General features: G+C 41.6%; 2 protein-coding genes across 3 annotated transcripts in view; both read right to left on the bottom strand.

Moving 5' to 3' along the window:
* The window catches only part of rabgap1l (RAB GTPase activating protein 1-like), a 135,307-nt gene that overhangs the window by 79,633 nt on the left and 36,606 nt on the right, over nt 1–19,068 (bottom strand). The gene's annotated exons all lie outside the window — the stretch shown is intronic.
* On the bottom strand, nt 2,252–5,703 carry gpr52 (G protein-coupled receptor 52). Its single transcript, XM_049589046.1, has one exon. The coding sequence runs from the start codon at nt 3,850–3,852 to the stop codon at nt 2,734–2,736; it is 1,119 nt and encodes a 372-aa protein (XP_049445003.1). The 5' UTR covers nt 3,853–5,703; the 3' UTR covers nt 2,252–2,733.

Below are 19,068 nucleotides of genomic sequence, written 5' to 3'. Positions count from 1 at the left end.
TTTTTCTGTTGGTTTTCTAAACCTTGTCTTAAAAACAATACTGTACTTACATTCATTGGAATGGTCAGAAAGACTCGTGACTGGAATGATCATGTAGCTCTGTTTTTGTGAAGTAGCCACAAAAATATAATAAGCCAAAGGCTTTCTGCCCCGTGGCTTCAAAAATCACTTAATGCAGCTTTAAAATGAGGAACGACTTACACAGGCTACTGTTAAGCAGCATTGAATGCAGTTACAATATCAAGGGGCTGGGTGTGCTGTGTCACTTGGTTTCTAGCATGGACAAATATACAGTACAAGCAAGGCTTCAACCACAGATGACACTACTACATGAGCAACGAGGGAAAATCAGTAATTGGCTATAGTACGTGGCTGTATTCAAATGAATTATGCTTTGACACTCATCCAATGATCGAGGGAATGTACAAGGTAAATTGACTGGAGTGCCTGAAATACTGTGCTGTAGCAAAGGGTGAGAATCATAGCCAAAGGCAGTCTTGTAGGTTGCTTTAACAACACACATCATCTGCACTTTGTATATAAAAAGCCCCAAATTGGGGAACAGTCTTTAGATTTCATCAAGCTGGAATGGGTACAATAAAAAAACAACATAATTATTTTATAGCAGAATAGATTTAACTACCCATCTCCAATAAGGAGCCCATAAACAAACCAATTTCTGACACCTATACTCAGCCCAGTCATCTGTTGCTTGGGCACAGAAATCATGAAAAAAAAAAAAAAGTTACCAAATTTACACGGAAGTCATTCAGGCCTGTAGTTTGAGGGCAGTATCATTTTCATCAGCAACATCATTGGCAGAACTAAAGAGTGTGGGGCAAATTAAAAGTAATGAGGATTGTTCAGCCAATGGTTTAACAAACCTCAAGATGAGCCACTGATAGCCTTAAACCTTTCTCACAACTAAGCATGTAATTTCAGATCAGTTAAGTTTTAACCTCACAGTGACCTCCAGACAGATCAGATCACATGAACCCAGGTCCATCATCTTTAACAAAGATAATTGTTTCACTGATGCAAAGCACCCATAATCTTCAGGTCTGTGCTACCACCACGACTTCTCTTTCCTGTAAGTGAGTCAGGGAAGTTTGTGAGTGGGTTAAAGCAACATCCAAGAGGTGAATCTATAAATAATAATATCCTAAACTCAGCTCAATTGCAGGGTTCTGTTTCTAATCCAAAACCTTTTCCATTTTAAATAATACTGTGAAATTCATAATTTAATACTTTTATTTTGAATTTAGACTTGTTAGAAATGACTGTTATGAGCACTCATGCATCAAACTGTTAGCAGAATACTCATAACATGGCCATATAAGGAATGCCACACCAATGGTGGGAATACTGACGCTGATGGGCTATTTCATAAGTGCAAGGGGATCTTGGGAAGAAACCTCTGGCGAGCATCAGTCCACTGCCCTCAATATAAAGGCCTGAAAGTCAAACTGACACATCATTTGTCTCAATTCTGGAAATAAGGTGCTTTTTAGCAGGCATGCACCAATCAATTGGTGACCAAACATAATTAGCTAATATGTAAATTGGTAAACAATGAAAGCAGCATGTCATCTGTGGATACACACTACAGTAATAGGCAATGTGTTACATGGGGTGACAATTAGACCGTCAACAATATAGATTAGTAACCACAATGAGTCAAGTGAAAACTTTATTAATTCTTGTTTTGGTGGATTTGAACTTGATTTATGGATTTTAAACCTTCTTTCACTAGTTCAGATATTTTTAACAGTCCTTGGTCATCTGCTGTGATGTAGAAATATGTTTTGCCTAACTACCTAAATACTGCTATATTAGAGTTTTATGTTTTGAGATTACTGTTACATCAAGGTCTGATTAAACAACTTTATCCTAATTTAAACCTGCCGTCAGATATACAATTTGCCAATCACTCTAACAATAGAAAAAAAATGCATCTGACCAGTATATCATGACTTTTTTGCATCTCTCCTCTGTTCGCCTGTGCACACATCATGTTGACAAGACTCAACACAAAATGCTTTAGCAGAAATGAGCTGCGCACTTTTCTCTAGAAATCAGTCAAGGCCGTAGGCCATCTGTTATTTATCAGCAGCATAATGGCTGTCGTCATTGTCACTGTGTGTGTTCATACAGTTAAAAAGTCAAATGATCATTTAGAACCTTTAAACAGGTTTATGAGCACAAGTAAGTGTAGGCTATCTAGTCTCTGCTAATGACAGTCATAGATCGAATTCACAACCACTAAAAAAATTTAACAGGCATGAAAAAGTGTGGTCACATTTGATGTCTGAGGAGATATTCATGAATCCTATGATAACTCAGTTATCCCACTATGTCTGACGTGGCTGATACAGTGACATACAGTGAGATGTAAAAGCTGAGAAAGCCATGGGGAGAGACTTTCTACATGACCCACAGCCAAGTCACATACCACAGAATATTAGTCATTTGAGTGTGCCCATCTCATTAAATCTCTCTGTTTAAACACTACACCCATCTCCTCGAAAAGCTTATAATGCAATAAACCATGGTTTATTGTGACCATCGCAATGTCACTGGTGTCAGCTGACAGGCTGATGCAACAGAAAGTGTTTTCTGTTGGGTTAAGCCATGCCAATGTTACTGAAAGTTAACTAGCTGCTCAACTGGTTAAGATTCATGTTCCCCATTGATAGATTCCAGCAGTGTCCTCATCCTGTAAAAGTCATCCCTTCAGATGGAGCATGAGTTTGCCCTCTTCCTTGGTTTAGGCTCCCCGAAGTCCCTGTCATCGGCCGCACAATGGCTGAAGGAGCAAATCGTCTGTGAGAGCCTACGCATGCCCAAGCGGAACACACTATTAGACAGGCTGTAGATCACACAGTTGCAAAAGCTGTTGCTAATGGCCAGCCAGGTGGTGATGAAGGAGAGGGCAGGGCTGTCCAGCACATGGGAGCTCTCTAACAGGAAGTAGATTATGTAGGGCAGCCAGAGCATATAGAAAACGCTGGTGATGCGGAATAACACCATCGCGTACCGCCGATCTGGTCCATGCCCACTGTGATGCCCGCCGCCACCGCCCTCACCAGCCTCCATCTCCTGGCTGGGAAAACGTGCCCGTCGTTCACTGATCTCTCTATTGTGCTGCTGGCAAATGCGAAAGATATGGTAATACGTAAAACAGACCACAAGTGCAGCAGGCGCATAGAGCAAGCACACCACAAAGCCTGTGAAAAGGGCAGAGGTGGGCCAAGAGTGGGCACACCACTCAAAAATGTCTCCATGATAGCCTGGTTTACCCCACCCAAAGAAGGAGGGCAAGAACACCAGGCTGGAGTAGACCCAGATTAGGGTGATGCAGCCTCGTAGCCGGCATGGCGTCACCAGCTGGTTGTAAGACAGTGGTTTAGTTATGGCCAGGTAGCGGTCCACACTGATGCAAGCCAAGCAGGCCATTGAAACACTCTTTAGAACAGAGATGACGTAGCTGAAGACCTGGCATGTGATGGGCTCCTGGACACCTGCTGGGTAGTGGAGCAGAGACAGGGTGGGCACCAGGCAGCTAAGACCCACCAGCAGGTCAGCATAGGCCATGGTCTGGATAAAGTAGCTGGTGGTGTAGTGGTGTAGCAGAGGGGCACAGTGGAACACGAAGATAACCGTCAGGTTCCCTGTGATAATGAGCACTGTCAGAAGTACAATGACGGCAGTCTCCAGGACGCAAGCCTCCAGGCCTTGGTTCAGCCCCCAGCCCAAGGGACAAGAGTGGTTGGTGGCCCTGCCAGGAAAGAAGTCTCCATGACTGCTGTTGGCAGCGAGCACCGGGTCCGTTGTCAGTTCAGACTGGTTCATTGTTCTGGGCGCTATCCAGGTGGGTCAGGTTTGTGATGTGTCACCCATAAGGCAGCTGGCCTGAAACTGGAGAACTGCCTGTCCCCCCCACCCGCTCTACACCGGGTGTCTGCAGCCTTCTTCAGTTAACGGAGCTCAATACTCTCTCTAACACACTCACTCTCTCTTTCACCTTACTCTCACATAGCTGGGTCTCAATCAAATGAACACTGACTGGAGGAAAATCAATAAAGCCTCTGGGAGGGTAGGACAACCCGTTTAGCTCTCCTTTTCCAATCACTCATGGTTAGTGAAAGTAGTGGGTGGGTAACAGTCAGGAGTAGGGAGAAAAAACTGTATTCCTTCAGTAAACCAGGGTAGCATTAGTGCTGTAGCCAGCATCAATCCCAGCGGCGACTTTCCCTGCTGCTTTGCCTGCCAGTCTGTGGCCTCATCTCCTGATCCTAATGAGGGTTGCCACAGGGAGGCTGAGGGCATAAGCTGTCCGCACAAGGGCGGAGAGCACATAGGATGCGAGAGAGGACACCATACAAAGAGGTTAAAGCGTGAAGGAAAGCACAATGCTCTCTGCTCTTGACGGATCCTTACAGGAGATCAGATGAGTAAGCAGCATATGGTTCCGATTTCACTCCTGGAGATCAGATGAAATTTACTGAGTGGTTACCTTTAAAAAATAAATTGTAGGCAACAACTGCTACAGGGAAAAAATGTTCTTACGAGTCTCTCTGGAAATGTAAATTACATCCATCTCTGCAAATCAACCCCTTTAAATTAATCCAAAGTTTCACTGTGCCATGGGTGCCGGCGTGTTTACAATGTTACAGCAGGCTTCCCTTATTTTGGTGGTCCTCTGGTCAGTGTCTGGAGCCCATGCATGCCCAGCTATTGTCTGAATCAAAACACAGACACAGGCTAGAACAACATGGGGATCTCCGCAGGAGATAATGTCACAGCTCTCTCAGCACACACAGCGCTGGGGGGAAAAATGTGTTTACAAGGCATCCCTAGGCAGAATGAGGTAAAAAACCAAGCGTGTCAACATGTCTGGATGAAGTTCTGCTATTAAAGTGATTTAAAGTTTAAATCCAAATGTGCAAACTTGCCTCTCAGTGTTCTGGACTGCAAGTCGCGAAAGACAAACAAATGTAAAAGTCCAGTAGCTGATGAAAGTGTTGAATGTAAGACTCCCATGCAGGCAGGTGGAAGGACTCTCCCGGAGCAGTGAGAGGCCAGCTGAACAGCTCAGCGCTCCTCTCACTTTGACTCCTCAGCAATCCTGTGGCAGACACTTGCAGAGAGGGGTGTGGGGATCAATCAGAAATCCACCTATTTATCCCATGAACGTGTTACTTGCATTTTTGTTGTGACATTCTGAAGCACTGGCAGGGGAGGCTTAGCACCTTCTCCTCAAGTGCTTAATGCAACCATAGATTTTCTAACTTGCTTTAGTCCTTTGAAGTATTAACTCTGTATAGTTGTAGAGGTATGGGGTCCTACAACTCCTCTCTCAGTGTGTCTGTCGCCCTGAACAAAACACTGGCAGCGCAACAAAAGGGAATCCACTCTAGCAGCATAAAGAAAAGACCAAGTCCCAGTCGGAGTCCCAGTTTCAAGCACTGTCCTCTGCAAACGTCCCCCTTTTTAATTCCGTTAAACAGGACAACCCACGTTTTCAATGCATAAATCCTTAGATCCTGGCATACAGAAAGAAATGAATGTAATGCATCTGTCAGAAGCAGCAAGTAAAAAGCAAGAAAAAAAAGGATGACTGCGCTGATGGAAATGAGTTAAATCTGCAGCAAGGGAAGCGAGGGGACGAAGAGTCCCTCAGCCCTGGTGCAGTGAGAAGGAGAGATGCTGTGACTGGCTTACACTTCCCTCCCTCCCTCTCCACACAATCTCTCTAGCTTGCACACTCAACCTCTCTCTCTCTTTCCACACACACACACTAACTCAAACACACACACACGAACCCTCCCTCTTTCTCGCTCCCTCTCCCTCAGCTTCTAGCTCATTGCCCCGCCTCCTCCCATCCCAGCTGCACCTGAGGCTCCCTGCCACATTATTCTGTCTCTCACACTGGCTTTCACCCAGAGGTAAATTTGGATACATTTCCTATTTACATATTACTTATCTCTCACAGTCTGTTTTCTATTAACTAAAGTCCCCTCCACCCCCTCCTTTTCTTTCCTTCACTGTTTCAGTCCCACTTCCTTCCCACAATCTCCAATTCTCCACTCCATACATTTACCTAGCCCCAGTATGTAAAAAAACAAACACAAATTTATATTTCAATTATACATAAAAACAACCTACAACATTGAAAATATAAGATGAGATAAATATCCCAGTATAAAATAGCAAAACACATTTCATGACATCATGAGTCACTCACTGTACTGTCTCTACTTTTAGGGGGTTGAAGAAAAGAAAACAGCTGTTAATGCCAGTGGTCATCAGCCTCACTTTCCGACACACATTATTACACACTGTTAATGACGACAGGATGACACTCAACCTTCGTAATCCCATGAAACATCTTGAACAGCTAATCCTAGTTAAATGAATTCTTTCCCTTATCTAGCCAGGCTCCAGGTTCTTCTGGATACTTTATTTATTCTTTATTCAACCAACAGCTTAGCGCAGCTATGCCTGCCCCTTAGTTACAGTTGCCCAGCATTTCGGCCGGTTGGGAGCATCCTCTGGCCGGCAGATGATAAAGAGGATCAAGTGACAGCAAATTGGCTAAGCAGAAGGGGCGGATGGAAAGAAAGTGTCAAGCATGGTGGCTGGGCAGGAGAATCTTGCAAAGAGAAAATTCAGAGCAACTTTGCTAACGTTATCACTTTCTTTGTTTTTTAACTGTTAGAGCCGCTTAGAGGCAACGAGTGGTGGCTGGCTGCAAGTTGGATGGAAAATGGCTACTTTGGAAAACAACACTGCACCTGGCCTCTTCCAGGAAGTGTAGAGTGCTTTGATTATTTGAAAAAAAAAATGTCTGAAAGGAGTACACATAACAGGAACTAAATCCTTAATGGAAAATATAGACATCCTGTCAACCTACATTGTATTCTTATATACTGCTGATGGACAAAGGAAAACATGATGCTATTCAAATGCATATCTTATTTGACAAAACTAAAAATTCTAGAAAAGCATTTGGTCCAATCCACACAGAAAGTCACATACTGTATGAAACTAGCAGAGCGAAAAATTAAATGTGCTATCTAAACAACAAGGAAATATACATGCCTTACAAAGAAAGAGCCATTCACAGACACTAACTGAACCTAGACATGACTGAGTGTCCTTGAGAACCATGTAATGCGTTGTAAAAATATTATACAGGAAAAGGTGGCATGCAGCCAATCCAATCCTTTAACACACCTGTTTATGACAGAGCATTCAACTCAATAAAAATGTCTAACACAGACTGGTTGACTTTAAGTATGGAGGCAGAAGCTACTTAGATTTAACTTAGAGGGGTGCCCATTTGCATCTTTGTGCAAAAAATGTCATTATTTTACAAAATAAATTAAGAATGTGTAGTTCACTTTACAAATTTAAAGGTCCAGTGTGTATGATTTAGAGCCATCTATTAGCAGAAAGGGTATATAATTTTCAAAACTATGTTTTCATTAACTTATAATCACCTTAAACTATGAATCACTGTGCTTACAGTATGTTACCTTAATAGGAGTTTTATCTACGTATGGAGCAGGTCCTCTTCTCTGGAGCCCGCCATATTGTTCTCCAGTACCACAGAACAGACAACCAAACACCGGCTCTAGAGAGGGCCATTTCTGATGTCATGTTTTTGCGTCAACCGCTGTGGTCCACCTACATGCTTTGTACATGGGAGCAGTTTCACATCCAGAGGGCCCAAAATTTTACACATTGGAACTCTAAAAATGTTGAACAATAAGGTGGTAAAGAAATATAAAACTGGGGTTTGATTATTATTGTGTCTGAAATGTTATGGAATTTTGTGAATGTTTCTGTTTTCGTTTCTGTATAATTTAGTAGTAAATAAGTCACTTATGAGAATATGCTAAGCTAAAAGGGTAGGTATAACAAGCTTGAGCTTCAGCTTACACCTTTTAGGCTACAATATTGTTTCTTTTTAATTTAATGGCTTGATGTTTTTCATTTATTATGTGCATTCTTTCTGTAAAATTGTAATTAAGGACCAAAATTAAATACTGCAATCTTACTACTATTTCTGTTTTTTTGTATATTGTTTATCCAGATTGTCAACAATAATATAATAAGCATTAATTAACATCAGTAAACATAAGTATCACTGCATTATGTGAATTAAATAGAAACATTTGTTTTTGTCTCACATTCATGCACATGTAAATATAATGATAACTAAATTGGCAAGTCATTCCTGATTCAGTTGACGGTTCACCAACTTAAAAAAAACCAATCTAATAAATTTACTGTTGAGACCGTGAATCACAGCCCTACTAAAAAAAGAGTAACACACAATACAACATGTGAGTTATGTCACCAAGTTGTATTTTGAGCCACAAGCTATGAAGTGAGGGGGTGAAACTGTACAACATGGACAATATGCAACATATATGATGAGAGTACTTTATCAGCGACTGTGAGGTGAAGTATAAAATAATCTACCATGCAGACGGACAGCTCTTTGATTGTCATGGAGACCAGATATTCTTCAGCACCTGTGTTGCTTAATTTGGTAATTCAAGAGAAACAGTGTGATGGAAACACAGAGAAAGGGAACAGAGAGAAAGGAAAAATAAAAATAAAGAGAGACAAAGTGAAGACTAAAAAAAACAAAAAAAAGTTCATGTATCCAGTTGTGCAGTCACTATGGAGGGAGCCAGTCAATGGAGGTCTCTCAGCACAGTCCTCTTTACCTTTGGAGGTGGACACTGATGAAAAACACGACCAGAAGGCCACCGTTAATAATTCATTCTGCTCCAAAACAAAGCCAGCAGGGCGACTTGGAAACAAAGGTGGAGGCTGATTCACCTTTCACTGCTTCCCAGCATCCCACCCTCCTCCACCCCTGGGCTCCTGCTGATTCCAGAATCAACAGCAATGTGTTGGCATAAGCAGGGAGTTTACAACTACATTACAGGTGTTAGGCTGATAGCCTTAACCAGAGCAGCTTACAGTATGGACAGTAAGGAGGTACAGGGTTCACCATCTTGTTCAAGGACATTTCACCAAGACAAGGTGAGTAAGTAATTGAGATAGTAAAGTTTATACATGCAGAGCAAGCATCACATTAAACCCAATCAACAAAATCAACCAATAAAAAAATAAAGTGGCAAACTGAACACACAGGGATAACACAAAAACATCAATGCAAGGCTTGTCTGTACAAATAAGCTTTCAGATGCTGTTTAGACAAGCCAGAGAGGTTATTACAGAACCTGGTGGCCATGTAAAGGCTTACAGTAGTCGGCCTTGGTTTTGAATGTTGGCCAAGGGGCAGCTAGTATTGTCAGCCGCAGTCAGATGACATAATAAGCAGTGGCGGATCTTCCTATAGGCGACTTAGGGAGCCACACAGAGGAAGGGTGCCAAAATTGCACACCACCATGACCTCGCCCAACCCTGAAATTTGCAAATTGGTACATACCTTATTGTTTTATTGTTTGTTATGTATCATTATTGTTTGTTGTGCTCATTAGATCACACTCTTGTAAGTAATAAATACAGTAAAGTCTGGCTGCTTCTGTACAAGACCTGCACAGGTTCCTGGATTGAAACTTACAGAGAAACAGGTAAAAGAGAAATGCCCTTTCCTCCTTTAAGACAGTCATTGTTCAATAATCCAAAATGACCAAAGGATGCATAATGTTACACTAATGTTAATTTTTAAGCAACCACTTTGGAGATGTTTGCCACAGTGTCTCTCTCCAGCATTTAGGAGGCCCAGAGCTGGTCTTGGTGAAGGTAGCTTGTAAACTCACCCTTGCTTTGGTGTGATCAGACTAAAATCACAAGTTGCAAGAACACCAACATTCTTCAAATCTTGGGAGGTTGGTGCAGACCTACAGTGCTTTCCATTTCCCTTCCTCATGTTTTGTTAATTCTGACATCAAAATGGGCACTGAGGATACAGATATAGATACTGTTTACTCGGCTTAGGCCTAATGAATTCCGATTTATTACACAAAGTAATGGCATTCATGATTAATATTGGATAACGATGATAATGCAGCATTCTTGCCTTACATTTGGAAATTGCTAATTCCCACTGCAGCCTCAGTGGCCATTTTATTTTTCCATTGCAAAGGAAATAAATGAGGGTACAGGAATGGCATACTCCAACTATAATTATTTTATCTTCACTAAGTTCAGAAGCACCCTCTCTCTACAACTAAACCCCACTAGACTATGTGACAGTATTCTGACAGTATTTTCTTATTTATTATTCTTTGTGTGCATGTAGGTGCTTCAGTGCCGCTTGACTGTCAATAAATTTCAGGTCATTTACTTTGCTTAAAGGGTAAAATATAAATGTGGTGGCCTCTGTAGCTCTCATCGCTCTCTTGTCCAACAGTCTGGGGGTTGGGATATGGAGGGATAGGTGGTTATTGGGGCAGATTAGAGCTGGTTCACTGCCTGGATACAAACATTCAGCAAGCACCATCGACGGACCAACACTAAACCAGCTTAGCAGGCAGAAGCTGGTATTTATATTTATCAACAGTGGGCCAAGCTTTGTGTGGATTCAGTTCTCAGGTTGAGGGCTCTGAAGAAGAAGGATCCAAACCACTGACAACATTAGTACTCTTTGGCTTTAGTACAGCATGCCTTAGTTGCCTGTCATATAAACTCTATTGGAAATTGAGATGTCATAGATTGACACTGTTTGCCAAAAAAGAAATCCTGAAAATGTAGATGCTGTCACAATTAAAGCACTCAACGCAGTGAGAGCCAGACCTTCTTTGTTAGACATTCTGCCTGTCTTGGATCTTTGGTATCCTGCTGCATGAAGCATCACGGACTAGCACAAAAACACAAGAACTTTACTGAAATGCCATCACTGAATTTTGAAGTTCAAATTTTGCCCACTCCTCTCTTGTAAACAACCAAAGTAAAGTAAATCACGTAAGGCAGCTAAGTTATGATTATTGTTTTGGAAAGTAATGGCTGTGAGGGCACAGTCTATTACTGGTTAATATAACAGAGAAGATGTATGAAGCAGACACAGTGGGTAGAGGAAAATGTCAAATGTAAAGATAGGAGCTAGCTCACAGCAGGTGGACAACAAAATAACAGATTTTTTTTTCTTCACATTTCATATGATGACAATTAATGCTAACCATCCCTAACAGGAGAAAATATCTACATACCACATTCACCTCCAGTACAATGTCACGATGTGTACTGCATACACTGGGTTCGCTATAGTTAAATGGTAAAGAGGAGCTAAAGGTCAAAGAGAGACAGGCTGGCCACTGAAATCACCATCTATCATCTTCATCTAACCTCGCACCACACGGCAGTGGAGACCTGTCTGACCGCTCAGGTTGAGATACTTATATTCATTATTCTGTAGCACTTATTGTCCTTGCATCATGTAGGTCAGGACGTAACGTGCATCTATTAGTCATCTGTAAAGGCTGACTGTAAACAAGAAGCCAGTGCATTTGAATAGGTTCTTTTCTGTCAAAGAATAATAAATAGACATTTGTTGAATTATGCCATTGTATAAAATGCAGGTCAGGGCTGCACTTTGCATTTGAATTTCCAAGACCAATAGCATTTCTCAGAGAAACATGAAAAGCTTAGTCTCTTAGTGGCCTGTTGTCTTGTATAATGTATGTGTCACTATTGTCTCTTCAGGGGTACGCAGTACTATGTTAATCATTAACATAGTACGCAGTATGATTATGCAAAATGTATCTTCTTTAAGCTCTATGCTTCTTGCAAAAACTGCAAATAAATCACACTACTTGTGTAGTGTATCCTTTCTTGACAGATCCTGTGTAAAATGTACTCATTACTTACATGAAAATGTTGATGTTGTTTATGAAGATTCTTGTACACATATTGAATTAAAAGACACAAGCTAGTGTGACTCTGTGGTGAGGAAGAGGAGGAAGCAGAGCACTACTCTGGCTGTGAGGCTGCAGTCAATATGAGGCCTGAGACACAGAAGTGTTTTGACTAGAGAAGACGCTGCGGGCTGGATCTCCTTAATCCGAGCTGTCATATCAGTGTCATTATGGCTAGGAGGCTATGCTAACACACACACACACACACACACACACACACAGCAGATTTACTCACTACTGTAAAGGAGCACAGTTACAGCAACAACAAATACTGTTAGTTATAAAATGACTTTTATCATACCTTTCACATTGCTTGTGTTGCTAATTTTCATCTACAAAAGACATTCTACATTAACGAAAAGCTTACATGCATACACGTGTGCCATAAATACTCAAAATTCAACATAAACCCTGTCTTATAATCACTTAATAATTTGTTTGGATTAACCAAAATTAATAGACAACAGAAATGACAGATCTGATTTTTGTTTCTGTTTTCCTAATATAGATTTTCCTAAAGCTGTGGAAGACAGGCAGTTTGTCCTTTTGTGGTGTCTACTGGGTGCCTGCTGTGGACATGTGAATGGGAGCTGGAGGGTTGCATTATGGAGACACACACAGAGCCAGGATGGGAGGGGTGCTGTGAATAGACCTATATTGTAAGGTCAGGAGAATGGATGTGGTGTTGCTTGGCTGTGTTGTGGCCATGCAGTGCAGCTGGTCCCTACAGATACCATGAAGCAGGATGGGCTAGTGGGGAGTGTGTGTGTGTGTGTGTGTGTGTGTGTGTGTGTGTGTGTGTATGTCTTTGTGTGAGAGGCTGTGACTGACAAGACTTTAGACCCCGTAGGAGTTTTTTTTTTTTTTATCCATAAATGATGGGGGACTTCAGGGAACACAACTAAGCCAGAAGAATTATTTTTATGTATGTGCATGATGTGTTTCTGTCTGTGCATGCATGTACTGCATACTGTATTTTCAAAATGTCAATGTTGGAAAATCAACTATGTGTTAAGCTTAAGCGGCAACATCCAGGGCTGAGAAATGAAGTCAATGCAGAGGTCTGGCAGACGTTCAACAACACCAAAGTTGGAGTTTTGTCCTTCAGTAGAGATATGCATTAAAGGCTGACATCTTCTTGGGAATACTGTTGGTCATGTGATTCCTGTGAGATTCCCGTGGGATGGGAGTCAATTTCACTATTCATTACGGGACTGGGGCAGGACAGGAAAAGTGCCACCCCCAACACACATTGGCAGCGGCATGCAGTGGCACCGTCGACACTAAAGTGTATTTCCCACCCCAGCCCGCTAGGTGGCTGTACCTACACTAGTTGCCAACAGTTGCCAACTGCTAGTAACGGAAGAACGAGAGGAAAAACTTTGAGGCAACAACAACTTGGATTTCATGGGTGAGTGTCTTATCAAAATCGTCTTATTAAAAATTTCCAGTTGTTACTACAGCAGCCGAGACTTACATAAAAGGCTTTTCTCGCAGTGCCAGCCATGCTGGAAATAGAGCAGTGGGCTGAAGCAGAGCGGCACGGCACGGCACGGCACGGTGCGGGTTTGTTCATAGAATATAATGGAGGCAGGCGTTTTGACGCGTGGCGTATGGTGGTGTGTGTTGCACTTTAGCCTCTAAAGACCATAGGAACAACATATGTTAAGCATATGAAATAAAATGGCTCCTTTGTTAAGGTAATACTACTGCGATCGCAATGCTAATATCAGCTAACGCATTACAGACTCAGCGCTAGTTATTTGCCACACTGTAGAAGTAAGAATCAGAATAAGGTTTTTACCAAGTAGGTTTTCACTTACAAGGAATTTGCCTTGGTGTTTGGTGCAAACAATAAACATATTATGGTAAATAAAGTTAAAGGCAGAGTACTGCAACAGTCAAGAATAAAATACTAGAATAGAAAAATTACAATAAAAATATAAAAAGATTCTTTTAAAATACTACAAAATAAATGTGTGCAATATTGCTGTGACATGTAAAACAACAGTGTCGGCCTCTTGTATCACACATATCATACATGTTGGCAGCGCTTTATAAACAACAACAATAGCATAATATGGCAGTAACAATCATTTACCATCTCTGTTATATGCTGGCTGATCCTGTCCTCTGCTCGGACGGTGAGCAGCTCCAGGACCTCATTGTTTTCCCAATTTGTGGAGATTTTGCCACTGTTCTTCTTAGAGTTAGCTGCTAACTGCCATCAGCTACTTTTTAAATCTCCCACAGTCAAAACACATCGTTAAAACATCACACCTGTGCTGCCCATGATCCCGTCCTGCTGGCTGTACCATTTATACAGACATCACTTCGGCACTGTTGTTAAAGGGGAAACAACTCTGCCCCCCATTCTGCGTTTGTACCTTTTATACACAACGGCAATGCAGCACTGGTGAAATTCTCATCCTTGAAGAGGCAGTTTAAAAGGAGCCAGTGACTCTAATGGATATAGAATAAAAGTAGCATTATGCTCTCATAATAAACCCCACACACCACTCCAATTTAAATTCAAAATCAAACTATTACTTGCATGTCTGTACATACTGTGGTTGCCAGAAGGCTGAAAAAGTACAAGGTGAAACCTAGGAGTGTGTACTCATAAGAAGGTGGCCACCTACCCAGTTTCCAATTATCAAAATATCAAGTACTGAATGAACTAAGGCAGAAGTTAAGAGACAAAGATGAAAGGAGACAGAATTGTCATGGTGACACCTTCAAGCACAGAGAAGTCCATAGACCCTTGCAGTTACCATGGCAGCCTATCTTATGTACATTGTACTCCATGTATCTGTATGTGGGTTATCAGGCGTGGGTGTAGTATTTTTCCAGCCTGGCTGCATGGCTGATACTACCTTTGATTGTACACCGACGTTAAATGTCATTGCTAAGCTGGCGCCTGGCCTCAGTATGATTCAACATCAAAATGTAAAGCACCTCACAGCCCTTGTCTAATTTGCTCTTTGATTTCATTACATGCTTGGTAAAGAACTTAACTATGCTGGTTCCTGTCACAGCTGAGGATTTCAGAAAAGTTCAGAGAAGAAATGAAAAATGATCAATACATAAAATGTTACCGTTAAAAGAAGTGTTTAAACTTTTACCAGACACTTGTAGCTCGAAATGTCATTTCTCTATCAAATGCAATCATGCCAGGGTCACAGTGTGTCCTCATCATAGACTGTAAAAATAATGGTTGTAGCTATCATGACATCTTCCATTGGCCTTCTGTGGACTTTCGTTTTGAAGCCTCGAGTCTGGCATATTGGCCATCGCCATCTTGGGTTTTTGGAGCCAGAGGGGACCTTATTTGGGGGAGAGGCTGGCGCTATGTGGAGTGAGGGGTGGATCTAAATGAGACGGTGAGGACACTTTTTTGCAGACTGTCAATCTAAGTCACTCACCCTTAATTATGCAAAGCTTTGAGCCCTAAAAAAATGTAAACATACAGTTGTCATGATGAGGAAATTAGCCACAGAGACCAAAACCATTTTCTGTACCATGTTTATTTCAACTGTCGGGCATTTTAAATTTAGGTCTATGGGGATTGACTTTATTTTGGAGCTGACCTCAAGTGGCCATTCACTGAACTGCAGTTTTTGGCATTTCCATGTCAGCTTAATTTTCAGCCCTATAGGTTGTCGCTTGGTCTAACCATTTAGTGGGTGTCCAAGTCACCAATAAGGAGAAGGACAGGCTTTGGGGCCATAGCACAGCCACAGTACCAAACAAGAGACAGTGACAGCACAGTTGTGTATGTAGTAGGGTTGGTATCAAGACACTCTTCTGAGACTAAACTATAATCAATAATAACAAGGATGTATGTAAAAACAGGCTTTTCAATTCCATTTATCAATTTCTGAAAACATCATTCTAACTACTGCATCTCCATCTAAATGGCGAGAAACGTACTGTATGCATCGATCTATTGTGTCGTGTTTCAACATGGCACTCTAGAAGAATTAGAATCGTATACGTAAGCCAGTGCTAATTACAAGCACAAATTCTCTTACCCCACTCATTGGTACAAATATGTTTAGCCACAAGGAAAACGGTGGGAGATTGTACAAAAGCACTGACCAAAAAAAAAAAAAAAAAAAAAAAAAATCAATTCCCTTTGCAAAATAAACTCTGTGGAAGACCTTCAGTTTCATACAGTACAAGGCCCCTTATGGCCTGCTGTGGTGAAACCGCTGAACCGCTGTTCCAGGCTACTGATGACAGCCGTCAAACCTGTGGAGAGATGCCGACCTCTGTTAACACACTCACTGGCTGTGCTGTGAGTGAGACTGGTCTTTGGAAAGGTGATCCTGGAAATAGCTGGTTGAGCTTTTTTAAGCTGTGGGTTCAAGCGTGGCAGCACACCTTGGGCTTGTTCGACTCTAGGGAGACGAAAAGGTTGTTCAAATGTCACTAGCAACCACCCCAACCCTGACCCTAAAACCCAGTGCTGCGCCAGCTGAGAAAGAAGTTATTTGTGAATGTCTCAGATGCCCTGAGGCCATGGTGTGTGTGACAGAGTGTGCATTTGTGACTCTGTGTGTGATGACTGTAGATGAGAGCAGTACAGCACTGAACATGACACTTGCGATCTATGATATCAAGCTGGCTGGCCATGGGCCACATGCTGCTAAATGATCAGTGGGTTAGTCTAACCCAGTGGTTCTCACCTTGGGAATGAACTCCTCACCCGGTGACGAAATCACTTTGGAGGCTTGCAACATGTTTTATTAGATTTTAAACTCTCAGTCACCACAGGTAAGGGATTAAATAAACTACTGTACCTCAGAAAATCCTTCTATGAATCAGCTCTTCACCATCTTGCATGCAGCACATCATAAATAGGCAGCACCTCACCTAAGCTATCACCATGTAAAACCTACCAACCATATAGTTTAGTCTAAATGAGTGTGACTCTAATTTCAATGGTAAACAATGATATGGGTGCTAAATTTATAAATTAGTTAATTTATCGCTGTCTAAGTAAATTAGAGTAGCCAGGTATGGGAATAAAATAGAGAGCACTCCAAAACCTATGACCCATTATTACCGCTGTGAGGTGAGGGTGTAGGTCTGCGTGTCTTTAATGACTGTAAGTTTGTAGTTGAACACTGAAAACACATTTTTTGTGTTGTACTACTGACCAGATCACATTTGTGTGTTTAAACCATATAATCATTTGCTGTCATTACAGCATTACTACACTCACAACTTAAAGATGTATTAACAAAATGAGTGACACAAATGTTTGGCAGATAAAGACATTAAATGTTTCTTATCTCTCCAGTTCTCAATATTCTCCTGATGCCTGTCCTCCCCGTTTGCTGAACGTCACGATCGTATCACATGGGCTAACAGACAATAAGATGTGATCTGAATTCCAATTTTAAATCACATTTAAATAGAACTTGTACTGAAACCCACAAAAAAGAAAATTGAGGTGCTTGCCTTAACGTGGCATTTTCCAGCACTAACTTAAAAGCTAAGATAGATTTCATAGAAATGCTGCAAAATTTTGCATCTAAATATGTGTGTTGCTATGTCAATAACATGAGCCTTCGAAGGTAAATTATAATTATATTAGAGAAGAACTGCACCGGATTTATTTCTAAGGTTTAAATATACAAGGCTAAAAGGATATTTAATTTAAGGTGTCTGATAGTTCTATTAAGATAAATCCTTGAGTTTTTAAGACCTTTACAATGAGAGAGAGTGGTGCTATAAAAAAATTGCCAGTGTTATGCACATAATGAAAACCAAACAAACACACTTGCTGATCTTGACTTTTTTTTTTTTAACCTTTTTGGGTATACAACTTAGATGCTGTGGCTCATTTTCAATTACACAACCTACACAACTGCACAACCGTTCATCCAAACAACTTCACATTAGGAGGGGGCAATTCCTGAGAATACAAGGAAGGGCAGTGTTGAGTGCGAGTTCATGAGATCTACAGGACATATTTATTAGTAACGCATTATGTACACACTGTGTACTTCACTGAGAGGGGACGCCATTTACTGTTACACTGCCAGATGACATGTTGGGTACAATTTTCTCTCAGTACATTCAACAACAGACGAGGAGAGAGACACCAGAGACACTGGAGACGTTACACTGTAGCAAAGTCAAACCTTTCAAGCATCAGTGATGCAACTGTTGGAATGAGCACTTGTTCCCCTGGTTTGAAATAGCTAGCTGTTAACAAATTACAGTTTTACTCTATGTTCACAAGGGGATGCAACTATGTTAAGACAAACTGTATGTTGTTAACACCCATCAGTTGTGGGCAACAAAAATAACGCTTGAACTGCTCTGATTTAGGATATAGATACCCCTTCCATAAGGACGACAGTCCAATTACTTAAAATTCAATCAGCATTCCCGTCGTCACTGAGCCCAGACAACAGACATTAATAAGCTCCACATCCCCTGTGCCGCTGCTGTCATTTGCCTCTCTTCCCTCTTTCCCTCCCTCCTCCATCTTCCCTCAGTTCCATTCATTTGGTGCAGCTATTAATAGCCCGGCCACCCGCCTATCAATACCATCACTACTCCAGCAAGACAGAGGATGTGGGCATGGCCCACCCAGTGGAATGAGAATAAATGAGCGCTGAACTACAGAAGCTTGGTCTTATGTAAGGAGAGAGAGAAAGATAAAGAGAGAGGCACATTGGACAACTAGATACTATGGGAAAGAGATGGAAGGACAGAGAGAGCAAGGTAGAGAAATGAGACATAAAGAGCCAAAGAAAAACTGTCCTAATTTAACAGATAAAGATGGTGACAGACGCTGAAAGATTGAGAAAGGCAAAGGGAGAAATTTACACAGTAGGTGAAAGACAACTAAAAAATATGTGACTCACGAACGAGAGAACTCTGCCAGCTCCCTTGACGTTTACACACATTCCTTTTCTCCAATTCTCCCTCAGTGACTACAACCTCATATTTATGGGTCCACATTCCTCCTTCTCTCCATTTTTCTTCTTTCCATCAATCCCCCCCCCCCCAATTTATTGATCGAGGCAGGTAGTTTCACCCGCTTCTGTGTGGATAAGAGAAAGACTATTGCATTATCCATAAAAGCAAGATCTCCGTCTGCTTTGTGTGTTTATATCACCTCCTCCCACTGCTGCTGCCTGGT

This window comes from Epinephelus fuscoguttatus, linkage group LG10 (genome assembly GCF_011397635.1).
Source record: "Epinephelus fuscoguttatus linkage group LG10, E.fuscoguttatus.final_Chr_v1".
NCBI lineage: Eukaryota > Metazoa > Chordata > Actinopteri > Perciformes > Serranidae > Epinephelus > Epinephelus fuscoguttatus.
The sequence above is the reverse complement of the archived record's forward strand: the minus strand, read 5'-3'. Positions and strand labels throughout refer to the sequence as shown.

Coding starts and splice junctions, on each gene's coding strand:
- gpr52 (XM_049589046.1), bottom strand. CDS start 3,852: ATGAACCAGTCTGAACTGACAACGGACCCGGTGCTCGCTGCCAACAGC.